Here is an 18,127-nt window from a genome sequence, read left to right on the forward strand (position 1 = left end):
AAGGGGTTATGTTGTATATTGAGTGTGCTTGCAACTATTTTATTTTCGCAGTTGCATGCTTTCTCGTGTCGTCGTCAACACTTTTCTGTATGAATTATTATTATTATTATTATTTATTAAATGTCGTGTCTTGCTACTTCTCAATCACACTTCCCTTACATACAGGATTGTTTGATGCATTTGGCATCATTTTCTTTTTTAATCAGCAGTGAAAAACGGTTTAGTGTGGCTTGTGAGAAGGCAGTGGGTCGTTGAAAAGAACCTTCGGATCTTACTTGATGTGACTTCCCCTCTTCAAAGCAGTTGCTTCGTCCACGGCTTATAAATTGCAACTCTCTATTTATTTTTGTTATTTGCATTGTAGATGTCCAAGGAGGAGGCGGCTTTTTTTAGCTTTGATACCATCACCGGTCCAAAACCACCGCAGAGAGCCCGGGCGGGTCTTTTCCACCTGCCACATGGTCCATTGCGTACTCCCATTTTTATGCCCGTCGCTACTCAAGCTACTCTGAAAGGTGTAACGGTGGAGCAGTTGGAATCCCTCGATGTGGAAATTATTCTTGGAAACACGTACCATTTGGGGCTAAGACCAGGGGAAGATATACTTAATGAGATAACACGGCGTAAGAATGCAAATTCCTCTACGGATTCCCGAAACACCTCAAAGCGAGTTCGGGATAACATGGATGGGATTCATTTTCTTCAGGGTTGGAAGCGAAATATTCTTACCGACAGCGGGGGGTTTCAGATGGTGAGCCTCCTTCGACTGGCTAACATTACGGAGGAAGGTGTGCGATTTCAGTCCACACATGGTGGTGGCGGTGGGAAGATAGTGGTCGACGATAACGAGGCGAAGACCTCCGTTGCGTCTGCTGAGGTGCCAGATGATGGTGAATATAGTTTGTTACTTAAGCCTGAAGATAGTATTCGCATTCAAAACGCTATCGGTGGTGACATTATGATGCAACTCGACGATGTTGTGCACGTGCTCACAACTGGACCGCGCGTGGAGGAGGCTATGAGGCGCACGATACGATGGTTAGATCGCAGTCTGGCGGCAAATGCAAATCCAGAAAAACAGGGAATATTTGGCATCGTGCAAGGTGGGCTGGACTCAGGGTTGAGAAGCATTTGCATGGAGGAGATGGTCAAACGTAAAGCGTGCAAAGGCTATGCTATTGGTGGTTTGAGTGGTGGTGAAGCAAAGGAGCAGTTTTGGGCAATTGTTGCTCAGTGCTGTAAAACTTTGCCTAATGACAAACCACGGTACTGTATGGGTGTAGGATATCCAGAGGATATTATAGTTTGTATAGCGTTGGGCGTCGATATGTTTGATTGTGTTTATGCGTGCCGCACTGCAAGGTTTGGGTCGGCACTAACATCTCGAGGAAAAATCCAAGTGTCCAAAAAAGTTTATGCAAACGATATGGGACCACTAGACCCTGAGTGCAACTGTATGACATGCAAAACCTTTACTCGCGCTTACTTGCATATTGTTGCAGCGAAGGAATCTATTGGGGCTACACTCCTATCGTACCATAACTTGGCGTACCTCATCAATCTAACACGCGGTGCACGGGAGGCGATTCTTAGCGGTACATTTGTCGAATACGTACAGAAGTTTTTTTTAGGATATTACCCGGCACGGGATTACCCAAAGTGGATTGTTGATGCACTTGCTTCTGTCAGTGTTGAGCTCCCCCGCTGATTATTAGGGGAAAGGTAACGCATCAGGGCTGAATAAGGAATAAGGTTTCAATAACACGAATCGGTGTCTTTTTTAGTGTTCTTTTGGTATTCTCTTTGTTTTTCTTTTTTTTTTTTCATGCAAACAATGGGAAACATTTAGCCCTACGGATGAGGTTGTTGAATCAAAATCTTTTTTTTAAAAAAAAAACTTACCCTCGTTGTTAAAACACCTTGAGAAAAGTTTGGTGAAAATGAATCAAACACGAAGTGATGCTATTAGTAATTAAGAAAGGCTTATAATTTTTCCTCCTTCTCTTCGTTTTAATTCAGTCTTTTTAAAAGGGTTGGTGTACACAACCTGCTTCTCTTTTTTTTTCTCTCCCTTAAAATTAAGGTCTCTTTGTTACGTCACTCTTACTTATTGCACTTTTTTTTTCCTTTCCCCCATCAATTCTTGTTTGTCTAATTTTATTTTATTTTTTAATTTATCTTTACTCCCCAGAAAATACAGCGAGAACCCATCTGTAGGGTCGGTAAAACTGTGTCCTCTTGTTGATAACAGTTGCCGCAACCCACACAAACACACAGGTGTAACCAGCAATAATTTTTCACGGTATAGAGAACACTTAAGTAAGACACATCAACAGGAGGAGGCACTGTAAATTTGAATTTTAAAAAGGGGGAGGAAAAAAAAACTAACGGAAAAAAAATACCAAAAAAAAAAAAAAAGAAAGGACATGTCGGAGACAATACCCGTTTCAGTACAATGCTGTGAGGGCCGATTCGAACTTTCAGTGGACTCAAACCACACGCTACGTGACGTTTTGCGTCAGTTTAAACGGGAAGTCGCTGCTCTCGATCCAATAAATTTGGAGGAGTATGTTGTGAACCATGAAGGTAAATTATTGCTGGACGACAGCGTTACTCTGCAAACAGTTGGAGTGAAAAAAGACAGCGTGTTTGTGCTTGTCAGGAAGGCGTGCTGCCCAGCTGCCAGTCCAGAAAAGGATGAGGACGATATGTAATCGGTTCACGCAATATATCTTTGTAAATGTATGTTGATGTGCCATATTTACATGTATATTTGTATGTTCATATCCATATTCATGTTTATATTCACACCATTGTGTGTGTACGTCTATGGTTTGAAGGTTGTTGTTGTTTTGTAATAAAATGTTAGTTTTTACTTTCCGTTATTGCAGCAAAGAATATTTTCACATTTGTTCTTTTTTGCCTTCTACTCTCCTTTTTTTCGTTTTTTTTGTTGAACTTCATTGTCTTCTTTTTTTTTATATTCAGCTTCTTTGCCGACATGTGACCGGTTGTTCCTTCTCTCGTTTTTATGCCATCTCCATTTAACGCTGTTTAGGAGATGATGTTAGATAAATTTGTAAGAATGGTTCTAACGAGATAATGCAGGAACAAGAAGGGTGAGGAGGTCATATGTGTGTGTGTGTGTGTGTGTGAGGAGGTATAATTAAAAAAATAATAATACAATAAGCGGCAAGTTGTGTGTTTTTCACGGTTGTTGGGTTTTATGTGAATGCGACGCAAATAGTGGAACGGTGATGTCCCACAACCGCAATGATTTAGCCATTATTTTTGACCGCATACTGCGCACAAATGCATCCAAAGAAATGCGTATGTGCACTGGTATTTGTGTGAGCTGCAAAGAAGGGAGGTGATGAATATGCTGATTTTTTTATTTCCGGTATATGTTTGTCACGGAATATTTAACGTTTTCTTTTGTATTTTTTTTCCCTTTTATTTCGTCTCTCCAACTGTGACAGTGCGATGATTGCTCTCTTTTTTTTTTTTTTGTTTCGCAGAGAGCCTTTCTAAAGTTTTTTTGGCTCGTTTCTACTGTCATGCTTCCCTTTCGATTTATTGCTTCAACCCGATTGATATACTACGCTACTGATCCTTCTGCTTTCCCATCTTTTAAAAAATTTTCAATCTATCAATTTTTAATGTTTACACATATATGTGTATATTAAACAATATACATTTTACACATTAAGTAATATCCGACACCGTCTTTTTTTTTTTTTGTTTCCCCCTCTCCCGTCGGGACTTCCGATAGCTCCCGGTTGTTGGCGGAACCGGTAAAGCATAAAAAAGGAAAAAAAGGGATATCCAAAAGCAAGAAGAGGTGGCACAAACTGAAACGAGAGGTAGAAGGAAAGGCGACAGCGACAGCGACAGCGAAAGCGGAGGGAAGTGAAGTGTTTGAGATTTATTGAACAAGGGGTAGAGTAGGAACAACAACCATGCCCGTAAAGCAACCGCCAAGGGTAACGAGGGAACGAAAAGCCGCCTCAGCAACTGCGGCACTTGAACTTCCAGCGACAAATGAAAACACGCGAAAGGCGGCTATGTCACCTTCTGGCTCATCAGAACAGGCTGTTTTTGAGGTTCATCCAAGAGAAATTGTCTTTGCGGATTTTGTCATGCACGAAAGCTATGAAGTTGCCCTTAGCTTGAAGAACATATCTAGGGAAGCGCAGTTTGTCCGTGTGCGGCAATCGCATGACCGCTTTGTTACCCTTGTTTCACCGCTCCCGCATGCCAAATCAACAAAGGTTGCACCAGGACTAACCGTTGTGTACAAGGTAGTTTTCAGGTCAGAGGATGAGCGTGACTACAGCAGTGACATTATAGTGACAACTAGCCAGGAGGAGTTCACCATCCCTCTCCGTGCCATAGCGAATCGTGGGCGGCTGGATTTGCCAGAATCGTTTGCCGTCTCGCCATCTCCGGTGAAGTGTAGTGGTTCGACTACATTGTTCCTTCGAAACAAGGGGAAATTGGACTGTCAATGGCGCGCTGTGTGTCAGGCACCATTTGCAATTTCTCCTTCTTCCGGCGTCGTTCCCTCGGAAGGGGGCGTTCTTCCCGTCAGTATTGTATTTACTCCACCAAAATTGCAGACCTATAGCGGTTCTATAGTTTTTCTTCTTGGCCCGGAGGAAAACGCCGTGCAGGAGCTGCCAGTTTCGGGTAGTGCAATGGAATTGTCTATCATACAGGATAAAAGCGAGGCGCTGTTCCCCGATACGTTTGTGACACTGGAGAGTCAAGTGATGATATCGGTTAGGAATGAAAGCGACCGCACGATACACTTTACGTGGAAAGCTGAACAGACTGATCATCAAGAAAAATGTGCAACTGAAAATGCTATTGCAGAACAATCCGGAGCCCTTACTTACGCTGTGCTGTCTAATGCGGAGCATGAATCCACTCGACAACGGCTAGCTAGGGAATATATTGACCACTTAACCAAGGGAGGCCGCGTTTTTGATGATGACGTCTTCACAATTGAGCCTGTTAGTGGTGTGATATACGGGAAAGGAAGTAGAGAGTTTATTGTGACCTTCAACCCGCAACTGGCTGTAAGCTACCTCTCAACTGCGTACCTCGATATTGAGGGTAAGAATCAGCGCCTTCCACTGCAAATGAAAGGGAAGGGTCTAGCCCCTCTATGTGAGTTAGAGTTTACTACTCTCGACATTGGTGATATTGTTGTTGGTGCTGTGCATGAATACAGGGTGGAAATCATTAACAAGGGTTGCGTTGAGGCCCGCTACAAGGTGATGCCACAGGATACGCTAATGGGAAGAAAATTCTCCTTTTCTCCCCCCGAGGGGGTCCTTCCACCTGGTACAACGGAAACGTTTGTCATTCGTCTAGAATCCGATCTTTTGGGTATCATTTTGGAGACTTTTAACATACACATTCACGGTGCGCTTGATGGTTTAAAACTCTTCTTTCGTGGACGCGTTACGAGTCCTTCCTTGCAGTTTAATCGGAAAGAGTTGAACTTCGGTAATGTCTCGTATACCACTCACCATTCTTGCTCGTTACAGGTGATGAACACTGGAAGCTTTGATATTCGGTACAAGTTGCGCATCCCTGAGTCGAGCCCCTTGTGCAACTGCATTACCGTCACCCCATGTGAAGGACTAATACCTGAGGGAGGTGTACATGATATTTGCGTGGATCTTGTCTCGAATGCACTGGGGTCACGGGAAACCAAACTCCTCGTTGATGTAGAGGACGTTGGTGATGCTGTGCACACACTTCCCATCAAGTTCTTTTGTCTTGTACCCACGCTACAACCTTCTCAAGACCAACTTCACTATGGGCATTGTTTCGTGGGGCACAACTACACCATGAACTTAGAAGTTGTTAACAAGACCGCGTTGGTGGGGAAGTTTAGCGTATTTCTGCAGGAGTTGCTCGACACACAAGCAGACACAGCCATCGTTTCGATCGGCTCACCGGATAATACTGACGGCGTAGAGGTGATTGAGGCCCGCAGCCGTTGCCTTGTTCCCATCACGTTGACACCGTTAGCAGTGGGTGAACTTCGCATGACACTCTATGTGCGTGTCCTTGGTTCGGAAGAGCAGTTAATGCCCGTTTTGGTAACTGCTTCTGCATGTGGTCCAACAGTGGTAGCGGTACCGAGGCATCTTTCTTTCGGGGGTTTACAACTTCTGGACGAAAAGGAGCTTCAGCTTACTCTCACGAATATGAGCAGCATTACTGCTTACTTCACAACTGAGTTTCTTCTGGGTGCTGCAAAGACAGAAGAGCCGGTGTTCTTTTTGGAACCGACAGAAGGCGAAATAGAACCGGAGGGCACTTTCATCATTAAAGTGAGAGCGCGCTTGGACGAAGCGCGGACTTTCGAAGAGAAGATTAGGGTAGCGGTTCGCCATTCAGAGAAAACCTCTCAAGTTATTGATGTTGTCGCCAACGGGAAAGGTTATGCCCTGGTGCCTCAAGACGATGCGGATGAATTCGATTTCGGTGACATTTTCACCGAAACGACTGTTGAAAAGAAGCTGATCATCTTAAATAAGGGGCGTCGTGATATTGAAGTTATATGGAGCGGTCTCAGTCGAAACCGGGCTGGAAGAGGTGGTATGCCCAATGTCTTCTCTGTAAATCCCGAAATGGCCCTCATACCCGCACGTAAATCATATGAGTTTGTTGTCCAAGGGTATGCAACAACTAAGGGTGTATTTTCGGACTGCTTTACTTTAAAGGACAAGAACAGGTACAAGGTTGTTCTCTCCAAAAGCGTCCAGGGAAACTTCATCACTCCTTCAATAGCATACAGTACGAAGAAGGTTGTGTTTGATTACATCTACGGTACAGAAGGTGACACCGGTTGTGCTGTAACGACAAAGACGTTTACGATGAAGAATACGTGCACTCGTACATTACATGTGTCACTCCGTTGCTTAACCCCGGCGAACGGAAGTAGCTCACCCTTTACACTCGAGAATCCAACAACCTTCGCTCTCTCCAGCGGTGAAACCCGCATTGTCGGTGTGACCTGTGATGCTCTCTACCGCCGAGACAACATCGCGCACTCGGCAAAGGGGCGTGTGCTGGTTACTTTTAGCAACCACACCACCACTGAGTATGTGTACCTTACGGTGAATATTGCTTTACCGAACGTTTCCATTGTGCCTGATACACGTCAGTTAAACTTTGGTTCGGTGCTAGCCGACACAGAGAAGCGGTTGCAGATAACTCTCACGAACCTATCGGAAATTGTTTCGGCGAACTTCCACTGGGGCATTGAGACACTTGGGCATCCGGCAGCGACATCCAACGCCAAAGTACCACTGGCAGAAGAAGAAGAACGCGAAGAGCAGCAAGAGCAGCAGTTGATACGGAAGCACTTCGACATTATACCGTTCCGTGGCTCCATACCGCCTGGGGGGAAGACTGTTGTTGAAGCAGTTTTTTACGGTGCACGTGGGCGACACGAGGCGAACGCAAAGTGTAGTCTTGAAGGTGGTCCGAGTTACAGTGTGAATCTGATTGGTTGGAGCGACGTTGCTGTGCGGTTCGATCGCACAAGCCTGGATTTTGGTATTATGCACTACAAAGATAGAGCAACTAGAACCATTTGTATATCTAGTCCCTTACGTGTCGCTGTACCTTTCTCCGTAGACCTCACCAGATTGAAGCAACCAGAGTCGCTGACTGTAAGGCCGTTGAGAGGAACAGTCACTACCAAAGTGTACCTCACCGTTACGTTCGGTCCCATGATCCCAGAAGAGGTAATAGAAACTTTTACAGTGCAAGTTGGTCATTTGCACCCGCAAGTCATTAAAGTTCGTGGCCTGGGACAAGTGTCAACGATGTCGGTGGTACCAGGTGAGAAGAATGTAAAACTGAGGCGTGTTGAGGATCCAATTTTTCAGGAATTTTTCAATGAGCTCAGTAAGCGAGAATGGGTGCCTCACCACACTAAAATGGGTTCCTCAAACCCCATACCACATGTGGACCCTTCTGTGCTCGAAGCAGAGAGGTTGACCCTCTGTCAAACGATACTTCCCACCAGAGAACTGGTGCCATCGGTATGTTCGGCATCTCCACCCCCACAAACAACTACCTCGGAGGGTCAGCAGGAGGAAATACCACCTCTTCTCGCGCGGTATATTCTTGACTTTGGGCACGTTACGCGACAAGATGTTCGGACAGCCAAACTTCTGTTGGTAAACACGTCGACGTGTAGTACCTCGATATCTCTGGAGAAGAATTCGCAGCAGCCTCCCGTTGTAACAGTGGAACCGCTAAAAATTCCTACTATGGCTCCGATTTCGCACACGGAGTTCGTCGTTACGCTTAATGCCAGTGAAATTGAAAAGGGTTCTACCGGCGCTGATCGACGGGAAATTACGTTAAACCTTGCGAAGGGACCACGTGTTATTATTGAAGTACATTATTACTTGGCAACGCCCATGCTGACACCCGAATCGCATGTTGTGGATTTCGGTGATCTCCGACCAGGTCACATTCATGTAAAAAATGTTCATTTTTACAACAATGAAGCTGCGCCATGTAGTTGGACGTTCAAATTGATCGAAACAAAGAAGAAAGGAGAAGCGCAGGATCCCCGGAGAAGCCCATCAATTGAAACAGTTTACAAGAAGCAATTTAAAATTGGAAAGGAGCGGGGGATATTGCCGCCATATTCTTGTATGGCTGTTCAAATGAGTTTTCATTCGTGGTATGTTGGTCCTGCAAAGGCCAGGTTGCGCCTCCGTTTTGCATCCAACCCAAACGATGAGTATATGACAATTATTGGTAACGTTAGAGATGTTAAGGTGAATATTTCGCCCACTCCCGTTAATTTCTTGCCACTTCTTCCGTGTGAAGCTGTGTACCATACGTTAACCATAACAAACAATGAGGAGCATCCCATTGAAGTTGTTTGTATGAACTATGATCAGAAGGTCCGCATTGAACGGAGAGCGTTACAACGTTTCTTACAGGGAGTTACACCAACTCAAGAAGAGAAAGGACTTTACCTTCCACTCCGAGAGGCGGGTGATGCCTTACCAGAGGGTTTGCTAGACGCAACGTTCGAAAATTTAAATGCCGAAGAGACTGCTCTTGAGTTCGTTGGTGTAGATGAGTCACTCGAAAGGGCATTAGAGCGGCGGCGTGGAAGTTACAGCTCAAGAGCGGGGCAAATAGGCCGACAACCATCCAGGAGACAATCTATGGACAAACCGGATGCGATCGCTTTACACTCAAAAAGCTTAAGTTGCAAAAATTCATTTTCGGTTGTTAATCCTAAGGTTATCGTTGTTGTTGGACCTCCATGCTCTGGAAAAACCACCCAAACGCAGAAGTTGAAGGAAAGTTCCGGAGTTGTGGAGTTAGATTTGGATGCCATGATATTGTCTGAGGCGGAGTTTGACACGGCCGAAGGTGAATTAATTCGTGGTTTACTTTCTGACTACGACAAGCTTCATGCTGCTCCTCCAGTGATGCCTACGGGACGGCATAGTGACAAATTGAATCCGTTGTTGCCACTGGCTAACTCGAAAGTTGTGATTCTTCTTCATACACTCGTTGTTCGGCAACTGAAGAAGGTTGATAACGTGACCGCCGTAGTTATTGATGATTTGAAATCCATAATCACGGAAAATCGGGAGGCGGTGCTCTTCGCCATCAGTAAGGCTGCCCAGGTGACCGGTATGACACTGAAAATAATATCCCTTGGTGTGAGTGAGGTGACGGCTGACCTTCGGCGCAACCTTGACATACAGCGAAAATGCAATGAAACAGCAGAGGCTGCTAAAATTCCACTCTTGACGGAAGAGGAGTACGAGGAGCTTAGTGAAGGGGAACGCGACACGTATAACCACCAGCTACTGTACTACAACAAATGTAAACGAGACCTTGCGGAAGTCACTAAGGAAGTGACACGATTGGCAGAAGAAAAAGAAAACAATGAACAGCATACGGTGCAGAAAGTGATCGACGCCGAAATGGCAGCGAAAGAGGAAATGGAGGAAAGAATGCGGGCATCAACGAAGGGGAAAAGATATGTGCCGGAACAGCGGCCGGCACCGGTATGGCACAAACTTAGTGACCTGGAGAGATACAAGGAACTTTACATTCATCTCCGCGAGAGAAAAGATTTGGATCACATCATTGTTGACGGGGAAAATTGCAAAGACCTTACCGAGCATGTAATTTCAAATGAAAATAGCAACGGTGCACTCGATGCATTTTTACGGGGGTCTGTAACGGAAAATGCCAATGATAAAAACCGGTTGATAAATATATGGAATTTTGGAGCGAATGGCGTGTGGGAGTTTGTGTCAGAGGAGTATCTCAATACGACTCACGAAGCATATGAGGGCTTACGTATATTTTCTCGTACACCTCGCGATCTTTCAACCAAAAAAAACCCTAAGGGTGCAGTACCGGTGGTTGCGTCACCATTGGTGGAAGCCAGTAGGTGGTTGATTGCACCAATGTCATCAACAGACGTTACTCTTGTCTTCTGCAGTAGCAGACTTGGCCAGTTCTCAACTCCACTAACCTTCGGAATAACGGGAACAAGTCAGCAAATCGTTGTTCCAGTTGCTACCAGCACACTGTATCCAGATATTTGCCGTGACGAGAAAAGGATATTTAGAACTGTTAAGACGCGAGCTGTGGCGGGTCGCCAGGTAAGTGGTGTTTTTCTCTTGTCCAAGCGCTCGTACGAGTTTGGGCCTTTAATTGTCCACGGGAATGATGGTAGTGCTTGTGGGAACAGTAAAGTGTCCTCATCGCTCCGCAATGAGTCTCCCTCCATGGGGAAGAGTACTTCCTCTTTCCGGGGATGGGTGGCACATGATACCTTGACGCTTACAAATGACGGTATTGTCCCCGCCGAAGTAAACATGTCGTTTGGCAAGGAAAAGGACCTCACCTTTGCTGTCGCACCAAACAAGGTCACTATCCCCGTTGGGGAGACTGTAACGGTGATGCTCCGCGCTAACCCGGAATCAATTGGAGAAATAACAGCAAAGCTTGTCGTGACTGTTCGTGACAACCCGGCTCCTTGGTTTGTGAATGTGTCTTGCATTGGGACGCGGCCATCTGTGACACTAGATGGCAAAAGGGATTTGGTAGTGCAGTACGGCCGTTCGTTGGTTACTAGACCTGTGGAAAAAACGTTCACTATTTCTAATGTAAGTTTTGTGCCTGTGCACTGGCGAATCACTGGAATGGACAAATTGCCCAGTGAATTTGAACTGAGCGCTACGAGCGGTGTACTCGAGGTCAGTGGAGCTCAAAAACTTGCCCTCGCCTTCAAACCAATAAAGCCCGGAATGCATTCTTTATCGCTCAAAGTTGAGGTGATGGACTCCGAGGAGGCCCTGTACGAGTCTCTTCCTCTAACAATTAAGGCTGAAGCCCACGATGCAGTGGTGGAATGGACGCGGCATGTCAACTTTAAGATGATACATGTTGGTGAAACGAAAAAGGAGCTGATCCGCATACTAAACAAAAGCCCGTACGATATTGGGTATATGTTACGTATGCCTAAGGCACTTCAAAATGTGATTACTCTTTCTCCCGTTTCTGGTACTGTCCGAGGCTTGATTGGGTACAGAGATGCTGCGATAGCCTCAGTGGAAGTTTCCATTCGTTTTGACAGGGAAGGTGAAATTCCCCCCACACTTGGCGTCATTGAGGCATCTTTTTACGATCCCCAGTCAAACGAGCTACTTTACCCAGTTCAAAACATTACCGTAACAGGAGAGGCGTGGTACAACCAATTTTCCGTCAGGCCGTCCTTTATCGATTTTGGTCCATGTGTCGCACATCAAAAGAAGGTGTCCACATTTGAGTTGCGTAACACAGGCAGGTTTCCACTGAATTTCAAACTCTTCAACTACAAGAAGGCTACGTCAGTGTCCACTCCAGAGGAAGAGGAATTTGTCCCCCGAAGAGGCCGAAAAACGGCTAAGGGTGATGTCGGCTTTCAACTGGGGTCATTTAACATATCACCAAATGTGGGTGTAGTTGGTGTGGGGGACTCTTGTACATTCAATGTCACGAGTGTTCTGAGTAACCTACAGGACCAGCGAGAGGTACTGGGAATACATGTGGATCACTGCGACCCTGAAATTGAAAAAACTGGAACAGCATTTCACATTGTTGCATCACCTACAACACCCGGTATTGTGGGTAACCTTTCTTCGTCGTTGGATGTGGAAACTGTGTTCGAGGAACAGCAAATTGTTACAAGTTTGTCATGCTTCAACGGCCCTGTACGTGCTTTTGCCAAGGAAGAGTGTCTATTCTCATTTGGGCAGTCGCTGTTGGGAAGCAGAGTTGAAGAGCGGTTCCGCATTGCAAACCTTTGCACTCTCACATGCACAGTCAAGGTCCGACTCCTTCCCAAGAATATGTACGAATGGAAAGAGAAGGATAGAAAAGACCGGAAGGACAAAAGTGCGCACGGCACTGCAGAAGGTTTTCTACTTCTCATAGATGGTGAGCTGCGTGAAGAGGGCACGATAGAGCTCTCCTCCTTCGAAAGTCGCTTTGTTACTGTATGTTTTGCACCGCAGACCTTGCAATCGTTTACCGCGCGCTTTGAAGCTATCGCCGTAGATGGAACGAACCCTGCCACCAACTCGCTTCGCTTCGACCTTGCGGGTGAGGGAATCCTTCCCACAGTGCAGTATATTTTTCCACCGCCACTGCAAATTACGGCCCCCATAATCGTGAACACAGTATCTGGAACTGGGGGGAAAGGGAAAGGGAAGGAGTCGAGAAAGGCAGCCGTGGCAAAACCAACTGCGCATGAGGTTGCACCTCCTCCACCCGCCGATACTATACAAATGCCATTAACATTTGTAGGGTCGTCTGTAACAAGGTGCTTCCGTGTCCGTAATAACTCAGACATTCCCGTACATATTCGCCTCACAGCACCGGATGACGTCCCGCTAGGCATGACTGTAACAAAACTTAAGGAGCAACTTCTCGTCCCCCCGACTGGAGAGGAAGCATTCAGTGTGACTCTGGCCCCTCATAAAGTTGATAAATGGAAGACACGCCTTCGTGTGTCGGTGACGGAAAACCCGTTCGATGACCGCGAACTGTGGGTGGTTGGGGAAAGTTTCCATCGACCAATATCGTTCCATAACACGGACCCTCTGATGGAGGAACGTCTAACCTTGGGTTACTGGTATCTGTCACAAGTAAAAGAGCACACATTCACCGTCGCCAACAACACACCATTCGCTGTGCGTTTTGAATGGAACCAATCTTCACGTGCGCTTTCCTTTTCCCCACGTGTGGGTCACTTACCGTCGGGTGCTTCCAGAGACATAACCGTGCGCTTATATAGTGAAGCAGTTTCGAAGGATAATGTGCTCTGCGTTATGCAGGTTACGTCTATTGAATGTGTGGACGGGGACGACTGGGACGACAGGCAGACGAAGGAGAGGTGGCTCAGCACCGTTGTGTCTGAAACTGATGATGTATCTGCCATTTCTGATGGCGAAGGTCGTCCAACATTTCGAAAAGTTGTTGGAGCCGTGGCAGAGCCTGCGTACCGAGCCACTGAAAACTTTAGTTGCAACAAGAATCTGGTTGTTAGTTACGCATGTGAGCCGACAACTTATGAACTCACACTGCCGTCGAATGAGAATGTAGAGCTCTCCGAGGGGATAACGTTTCCCACAACAAAGATATTTCAGAAGCGGTTCATCACAATGCGCATCGAGAACACTGGACCGAACGTCCTACCGTTCTCCATTGAGGTGAAAAAGAATGAAGATGAGGAACGAACTTCACTCGATCTTTCTGGAGTTTTCATTGCTGAGCCTTCTTCTGGTGCTGTGGAGCCTCACACAACTTGCGATATACGAGTCACCTTTGCACCGAAGTGTGTTGATGTAGCAGACAGGGTGCTTGTTGTCAACCTGAAGCACAGCGCAAAACCCCAACACATTATACCACTCCAAGGATCCGCTGAATGCCCACTGGTGCACTTCAACATTCCTCAATGTGATTACTTTTCCACACGCGTTGATGGTGAAGCCGGGAGCGTCATTCTTCCAAACACGATTCCTGTTGTATTTAACGTTTGCGGGTTGAACACTAAATCTGTTGTCACTTTCAAAGTAATTAATCCGACAGCAACGATTCAGCGGTACGAGTGGATCAGTAACGAGATGTCGCGACATTTGGCTCCTTTCCGCTGCTTAACACCTGCTGGCTCTATTTCTGCGGGGAAGCAGTGTGAGATGGCGTTCGAGTATACCTCTACTTCACTGGCGACGCGCGAATCGCTGTGGAATTTTTTCATCTCTGGTCAAACATCTGTACCCTTCATGCTGGTGGGGAAAGCGCATGAGCCGAATTTGTTTCTGAATGTCAATAAGGTTTTCTTTGGTGGCACCCCCGTTGGAAGCAAAAACGAGCGCGTTGTTATATTGGAGAACAAGGAAGACTCACCATTCTCTTTTTCGTTTGATAATGCGTCGATGAATTCAGAGAAGGACTTTGTTGGGATGAAACCGACGCGCGGTGTAGTTCAGGCAAAGTCTTCCGTACAAATCACTATTTGGTTCTGCCCCAAGGAAGAAATCGCTGTCAACATGAAGTTGGTATGTCGGGTGAAGCGGGCGAGCAACCCCCTAACCATCAACGTGAAGGGTGAAGGCCTGCGGACCCATTCATCCATGTGTATTGAGGACGTGGAAGGGGCTGAACACAAGGAACCCATCGTGGTTACGCCGTATCACCCATTCCAGTACAATTTGGGCCGTACGCAGGTGAATACAATAGTGAAGAAGAAACTTGTTATATCCAATGAAGGAAGTTGCCCCTTTGATTTTGTAATGACGACGCCCGAACACAGGTTTCTTACTTTCAGTGGAACATTTGGCACTCTGCAACCGAAACAGCGAGCAGAGGTTACACTTGTGTACTTCCCTACATCGTCCGAAGCGTTGCGCAACCTAACTTTGGCATGCCGAATTTCTAAACGTGTTGTGTACACTATTCGATTGTCAGCCGCGAGCTACACACCGAAGGTCATACTTGGATTCTCAAGGTACGATTTTGGTCTATGCTTCGTTTCCGAATACATGTGTGGTCAAACCCCACCGTCAGTGTTGTTGAACCTCACAAACGGGGAAACTGACGAATCCGTAACGGTTGACTATATTCTTCCCGAGGGTCAGTATTTTGACATGGACACCGCTTCTACCGTGCTAGCGCCCGGCGAAACGAAGCGAGCGAAAATAACGTTTAACCCCGCTGAAGTAGGAGAATTCGGTTGTGATTTGAAGTTGCTCGTGAACGGTCATTATCCATTATTTGTGCCCATTAGGGGTGAGGGTGTCGTGCCACGCATTGAAGTATCAAGTCGGTTTCTGCGGTTGGGAGTTGCACGCATAGGTGAACGTCGTACCGCTGAACTCCGTCTAGAGTGCAGAAGCCGGACTTTAACGACAGTTTCGCTTGCCAACTGTATCGATGTTGAATTGGCGGCAAGGGGTATTTCGCTTTTCCCTAGTGAAGAATTTGTGATGCGACCCGACGAAGCGCGCACTATAACTGCAGTGTTTAAACCCCAAAGTCGTATGGCAGAGTTCCAACGGGAAATAAGCATGGTGGTGTGCGGGAAGGAAATGCCATTTGCCCTCATTACGGCTTCCTGCGAGGATGCTGAGGTACATTTGGATGTTCAAAATGTACTCTTCAACAATGTTGTAGTCGGTGCCGTTTCAACTCAGCGGGTTGTCATCATGAACAGTGGTGATATCTCCCAACGTTTTTCGTGGGATGCCGCTATGAAGACAAACAGAGACCTGAAAATCATCCCCGCCGCAGGCGTTATTCGTGCGCATGCGGAGCAGGCATGCGAGCTTACGTACAATCCGACCCAAGTGGGAAGCTCAATTCATCAAACGTTTCTTTTAGAGTTCGATAACGCTCCACCGATCCCTCTGAATTTAGAGGCACATTGCGTCGATATACCTAAACCTGACACTGTTTTGGAATTCACCTGCAAAATAAGGAGCTCCGTGACGAAAACCCTGACCATTGAAAACCCAACCAACACGGTGTGGACGCTTCGACCAACTATAAACAACAAGTTCTGGTCAACTGTGAAGTCATTGACGGTAAATCCGAAGAGCCGGGCGTTGCTCTCCGTCACTTACTCACCGTTTTTGTATACGAAGGAAAAAGACATCGGAAATCTCTTCATCCCCCTACCGTCAGGCGAAGGTCGCAGCGTACAGTTGGAAGGCATCCCTCAGAGCGCTTTCGAAGGAGGTTCTGCCAATGAAAAGGTGGTTGAAGCCAATACTGTGCACACTGAAATATTTGAACTGCAGAATGATACACCGAATACCCTTCGCTTCCGTTCATCTGCCAACTGGCTGACTGAGCCTGATAAGGGCACAGTAACTGTAAAGATGCCAATGACGATTGATGTTCCGGCAAAACAGAAGAGGGAAGTAAGCATTGATATAATATCGACGAGTGAAGGGATTTTACAGGGCGCCATTGTCTTCCTTTGTCAGAGTAGGGAAGAATATTCTCGGGCACTGGACCTGTCATTTAAGGTGGTACCAAAGGTTATGTCAGCAAAAGCGGAACTTATTGCACCAGTGCGGACGACAGCAACATACAAACTTCCGATTACGAATCCCTTGAACAAGAATGTAACATTTACTATACGGGTAGAAAATGGCAGTGACGTGATCTCTGTAGATTCTCAAATTACAGTTAAAGAAAAGAGCACGGTTGAGCTTCCTATAAACTTCTTTCCACTGGTTCACAAGGAGTACCCCGTTGCAACAGTGACGGCGGCAAGCAATGAAATTGGGAGTGTTGTATGTAAATTGCATCTTCGATCCATTGCCCCACGGCCGTCGGTAGTTACGCGCGTGTCGTGCCCACTCGGGCAAAATGTGGAGTTTCCACTGAAGTTTACGTCATACAGTAAAACGAACTGTGAGTTTACAATAAGGTTACCCGATGAGTCGAAATTCTCGCCTTTCTCGAGGATAGCAAACTCTAGTAGTATCAAAGTGCAGGGTTGTTCACGGTCAGAGGGGACAGAAGTGACGGTAGACATGTTGTACGAACCCTCAACTGTCGGTGATGATAGACAAACTATTGAAATAGTGTCGCAAACAGCTGGTGTTTACATTTTCCCCATTGTTGGTACATGCCTGCCACCGCGCCGTCAGGGCCCCTTTGCTGTTCGAACAAATCAGACCACACCAATCACATTCAAGAATGTGTTCAACGAGGCCATGACCATTAACGTTTCAACGGATTCTCCTTGCTTTGTCGTTAGCAAAACAACGGAGACAATACCACCCAAGAAAGTTATTTCGATTGGAGTTCAGCATCGATGGGATGAGGAGCGGCGTGATGCGTACGCATCTAAGCTTACAATCAGTGGGGTGCACAAAGGAGAAACAATTAGTTGGATTTACTACCTAAAACTTGCTACAGCCGACCAGCAAACACCTCCTCCATGAGAGGCGGGTTGGGTAATCGAGTGAAGGGAGGGGTTTACCTTTGAGAATTTGGGTGACGCCCCCTTTTTTCTTTTTTCTACATGAATGTAATGAGAAAATGAGAAGGTGTGGGTCCTAAGTCATTGACGGCCTTATTCGGTGTAGTCATGATCAGCACAAAGGAAGTATATATTTATATGTTGGAGGGGGCGGTGGGGTTTGGAACCTTTGGTGTTGGTGGTGTTAGTTTGGAAGTTGCTGTGTTCGTGGATTCATGTAAATAAATTATACTTTCTTTGCTTCATTCTGAAGTATAATTCAGCAGAGAGTGGGAGGCAAAGGAACGAAAACACCATGAAAGAACGCGGCTGAAAGCTGCGTCCTATACAGAATTTGTCGTTGATGTTTGATTGTCGTTACCATTAAATGATGTATAATGTGTAGACAGGTGTTTTTTTTTTCAAATAGACAAATACCAACATCACAAGGTAAGCAACATTCGATGCGATGAGATGCTCGTTGCGTTGGAAACGGAGAGGTCTTAGTAGGTAGAGAGAAAGATAGGCAAATGAGAGAAGTATGTTACGGAAATTGATTAGCAAATTCATGAAACATTGATGATT

The 18,127-nt window shown here is 46.1% G+C and overlaps 3 protein-coding genes across 3 annotated transcripts; all 3 read left to right on the top strand.

The window, feature by feature from the left end:
- Positions 1–364: 364 nt before the first annotated feature.
- On the top strand, positions 365–1,708 carry TbgDal_VI2920 (queuine tRNA-ribosyltransferase, putative; the record flags this gene model as incomplete). The annotated part of the gene is made up of 1 exon (XM_011775797.1): positions 365–1,708. One exon carries the CDS (start codon positions 365–367, stop codon positions 1,706–1,708), a length of 1,344 nt encoding a protein of 447 aa, XP_011774099.1.
- Positions 1,709–2,426: 718 nt separating this feature from the next.
- TbgDal_VI2930 (hypothetical protein, conserved) lies at positions 2,427–2,714 on the top strand (the record flags this gene model as incomplete). The annotated part of the gene is made up of 1 exon (XM_011775798.1): positions 2,427–2,714. The coding sequence occupies one exon, from the start codon at positions 2,427–2,429 to the stop codon at positions 2,712–2,714; it is 288 nt and encodes a 95-aa protein (XP_011774100.1).
- A 1,245-nt stretch (positions 2,715–3,959) lies between these two features.
- TbgDal_VI2940 (Hydin) lies at positions 3,960–17,525 on the top strand (the record flags this gene model as incomplete). The annotated part of the gene is made up of 1 exon (XM_011775799.1): positions 3,960–17,525. The coding sequence occupies one exon, from the start codon at positions 3,960–3,962 to the stop codon at positions 17,523–17,525; it is 13,566 nt and encodes a 4,521-aa protein (XP_011774101.1).
- Positions 17,526–18,127: the final 602 nt, after the last annotated feature.

Source organism: Trypanosoma brucei, chromosome 6 (assembly GCF_000210295.1).
Source record: "Trypanosoma brucei gambiense DAL972 chromosome 6, complete sequence".
Classification (NCBI taxonomy): domain Eukaryota; phylum Euglenozoa; class Kinetoplastea; order Trypanosomatida; family Trypanosomatidae; genus Trypanosoma; species Trypanosoma brucei.